Below are 3,935 nucleotides of genomic sequence, written 5' to 3'. Positions count from 1 at the left end.
ATGCAGCAACTTCAATTGGCAGGCGTCCAAACTGTTATGAATAAACAGAGACATATTTTACTTGAAAGGGCCCACCAGTGTCATGACGGTATCACAGTAACAACTTAACATAGCAGCCATAGGTGGCATACAACATCTGGCTAGAGCTGAACATGGCAATAATGAAAATTTCACTTATTATACTGCCTTTAAATTACTACTCCCTCTGTTCACAAATGTAAGACATTTTGGCAGTTTAAATTGAACTGCCAAAACATCTTGCATTTATGAACAGAAGGAATACTTCCATCCACAAGGATAGGTCTGCATGGGATCTGTGCACTGAACCTTTGAGCCTTTGGCCACTAGTTTATGAAAATAAATAGTAGATAAAGTTATGAAAATAATGTCATCGGATTTATTGCGCAAAACCCTGTCATAACATGACTGGAAACCATAGTTAAAATCTTGCATCGAAGACCGTAAACATTAAAGAACCCGCCTTTGTGCGTGCAGGGAACATCTAGTAGAGTATCGACCTATTCTAATGTATGTTAAATGCCACCCATTAACCTTGAGGTTTTGGTTGTCCTCACAAGCACTTGCAGTGTCAAGGTGGGTCTAGCAGACATAACTGATACATCATCTAAGTGCTTGATTCATCACCAAATGCAACAAAGCGATGCTATGGCGGCCACCTCAACTATGTCATGCTAGAAGGTCTCTAGTCCATCATCTAAGGCCAACAAGGGTCGAGCACACCTGACCTTGCGGATGTTCCAGATCTCAGACAGCTGTATGTAAGGGAGGGAAGTGTATACCACTACCCTGGGCATGTGGCTGTCAGGACTTTTCCCGGAAGGCATGTCAGAATGAAGACACAGCAATGCATTACAGTCTGAGTCCTAATCTTGTAATAGCCCCAGTTTGAATGGTATATGCCTAGTTACAAGGGAATTACTACTACAAAGGTCGAGTGTGCATCCTTCTCCTAGGACAAGGTTCCTAAGGTCCTAATAGCCCTGCAGATCATAACAAAATACTTCCGCATTGTGAGCAAGAACATCTTCTAGATATCTGAATGTCAACAAGAATTAGTCGTCAATTCAATTTCCATTGTGAAGAACATGCACTGGTAACTGAATGAAAAGGTCAAAACTTACATCATCAAGGACATTGGGATCAGCGCCAGCATTTAGTAAGCACTTGAGACAATCAGTTAAACCCTCATCTATAGCAACTATTACGGGATCAGCACTGCCAAGACCCTTCAAATCAGCACCGGCCTACACAGAAAATATTGCAGATGCCTCTAAATAAGACTGGCATAACTTCAGTTGGTTGCACAAACAATGTACACCACCTTAATCAGAAGCTTCACACATTTCTGCCGGTGAGCTCGGAGAGCAACAATGAGAGGTGTATCGGCGATGCAAACTGATTTGTTACACTGACAGTGAAGGTGAAGAAAATTAGCACTTTAGCTTGTTGAAAGTTGGCACATGTGGAGAACAAAAAAAGTGGTATGCACACAGAATATGAACAGGTGGAACCAAATTGGCAGAACACGGTTACAAATAGGTGGGCATAAGGAAATTAGCACCCTTACATGATGAAAGTTTGCAGACATGAGGCAAGCAAAGAAGTGGTAGTAACAGAACCACATAAAGAACCATATTGCTAAAACACGGTTACAAATTTGGAGTCACATATTACATACAAACATATAAACCTATGCACACTGTTAGTGAACACATGACATTAATTAGTCAAACCATAAGCACGCAACGAGTTTAGGAATAAGATCCATTGACTTACCTAATACGAACCAAATTTGTTCCTAATCTACTCCATTTATTTCAAGCACTTCCCTCCAATGAGCCACGGAGTATCAAGAAAAAAAAACTAAAGTGTGTGTCTTACGATCTTCTCTTTCCAGATAGCAAATATCACAGCCAGGACAACTTGATTTAGATTTGGCACTGTGCCGGTCAGATATATCTAATCCATTGATACCCTAAATTGTACAAGTCTACTCAGTTCCAACCCCAGAAGCGAAGTTACAGCAATTGAACTTCAACATAAATATGCTATATAGCAGCATATTCATGGAGTGGATTGTGCAGTACTTGGTGCGTTAAGTACAAGGAGCAAACAAGGTAAAATAGTGAGACTTGCATCTGCATGGTGATCCAACAAAATCTTCATAGCACCATCTAACCCAAATACAGCAGCAATATGCAGTGGCGTCCCCGAGTCAGAATAACAATTGACATCAGCTCCTTTTGACAGCAAAACCTTTACTATTTCACAATTCCCTGAATTAGAAATACAGATCATGCAATAGGTCAGTATTATTACTCTTTCACAGTTTTCTTAATTAAAAGTCAGACCTTGCAATAGGCACTGTTATAGACAAGTATGATAATATAGCATATCCATAATGTAAATGTTGGTTCTATTTCCCCTTTGTGAATAGGCAATGCTCCTGCCAGTTAAAATATAAACCTCCCTGTATCTTATCACACCAGCATGTGAAAGGAACAAAAGAACTTCTTGCATGTCTGAATGTGATGTGCACCATCTCAAATGGCAAGAAAGATATAATAACAGCAAACCTGGAAAATTCTAATGACTCTGGTGATAACTGCAACACTAATGAGGACTAGCAAATCCAGATGGTCAAAGGAAGTATATGACAGCAATTCATCATAGATGTGTCATGTTCAGAGTTGGTTCAGATAGTAGCTGCAATCGAACTTACAGATTTATTTTCTTTCCCCGATAGGTATATAAATTAGTAGATCATTTTCAGCCTTAAGTAGGAATGGAATTGTTGTCTATACATCTCAAGTTCTGATCAAATTCAACTCAAATAAACAGGAATTCTGATACTACCTAGCAAAGATTTAGAAACCGGTTGCAAAATATTCTGACGAATAACAAATTTTCCTGGCTGATATTGCTAGGAAATAGTTTCCTCCTGCCTCAATCGTAAATTTAAACACAAAATTTAATTGAGCTGATATCGGTTGAATACAAAGGTTTGACCATTTTCAGACGAGAATTATTGTTCTCAAATTTAAAATCAAAATACTCAATTATCAACTTGTATTGGTAAGTCTTAGAACTACAGGATGGTCAGTTGGTAACTCTTAAAGTTTGAATGGCCACTGCTTAGGTCCAGACTTTCAGATGTTATCTACTCGGTTTATACCGAAACACATCATTTACTTGCACAAACAGAAAAAAAAACACCAAAATCACTCACCCACCCGACCCATTCATCGTGGAGAAATCTCTACAACAAGAAGCATAAGTGAATAACCATGTCAACCTTGAATAATAACTATGCACAACCTTGCTACTGCATGGGTAGTTCCCTGTTTTCCAACATATAATGGTTATCCCACAATTATTTACATTCAGCGAAAACAGATAAGGAAACAATTTATAAATAGTCCCAACTGAAATAGAAAATAGATAGAGACCTTGTCCAACTGCCATGTGGAGAGGAGTACGGTTTCCCGGACCAGACTTATCTGGATTGGCACCGTGATCAAGAAGATAGCGCACAACATTCACAATTCCATTAACAGCTGCATAACTCAGAGCTGTCTCGCCTATCAAAATCATCAAAAGAAAAGGCTTGTCAAAACAGAGATTTTTGCAGCAAAGCATCTTTGCTTTGCTATAATACATGAAAAGTACCTTGACTAACGACGCATGGCATAAACATACTTCATTTTGATGTGGCTCTCTAAATGAAGTGCATAGTGCTGATTTCAGCAGGATAAGTACCAAAACAATGCAATAAAAATATTAACACAAAACTAGGATAGAGATGTCAATGTGCACATAACCAATCATCCTCGTATGATTCAGCTTTGACAAATTGGCATGTCAGTCTGCTACGCAAGTCTACTAAAAAATTGTTCAGTTGTATCAAATTGTAA

General features: G+C 38.7%; 1 protein-coding gene across 2 annotated transcripts in view; it reads right to left on the bottom strand.

The window, feature by feature from the left end:
- Positions 1-3,935, bottom strand: part of LOC119356007 (ankyrin-3-like) — a 5,529-nt gene continuing 1,594 nt past the window's right edge. Inside the window, exons 4-7 of one of the 2 annotated variants that reach the window (XR_005171776.1) lie at positions 3,471-3,602; positions 1,343-1,429; positions 1,143-1,265; positions 1-31 (exon numbers count right to left, since the gene is read on the bottom strand). Coding sequence is in view for 1 of the 2 variants with exons in the window: in XM_037622900.1 (XP_037478797.1) it covers positions 2,086-2,297; positions 3,471-3,602 (344 nt within the window). In the remaining variant the exon portion in view is untranslated. Of the gene's footprint in view, positions 32-1,142; positions 1,266-1,342; positions 1,430-1,926; positions 2,298-3,470; positions 3,603-3,935 lie in introns of those variants that run through there. The other variant, XM_037622900.1, reaches the window with a different exon arrangement.

The sequence above is a fragment of the Triticum dicoccoides genome, chromosome 2A (genome assembly GCF_002162155.2).
Source record: "Triticum dicoccoides isolate Atlit2015 ecotype Zavitan chromosome 2A, WEW_v2.0, whole genome shotgun sequence".
In the NCBI taxonomy this organism is placed as follows: domain Eukaryota; kingdom Viridiplantae; phylum Streptophyta; class Magnoliopsida; order Poales; family Poaceae; genus Triticum; species Triticum dicoccoides.
This window is presented reverse-complemented; position numbering and strand designations above follow the sequence as displayed.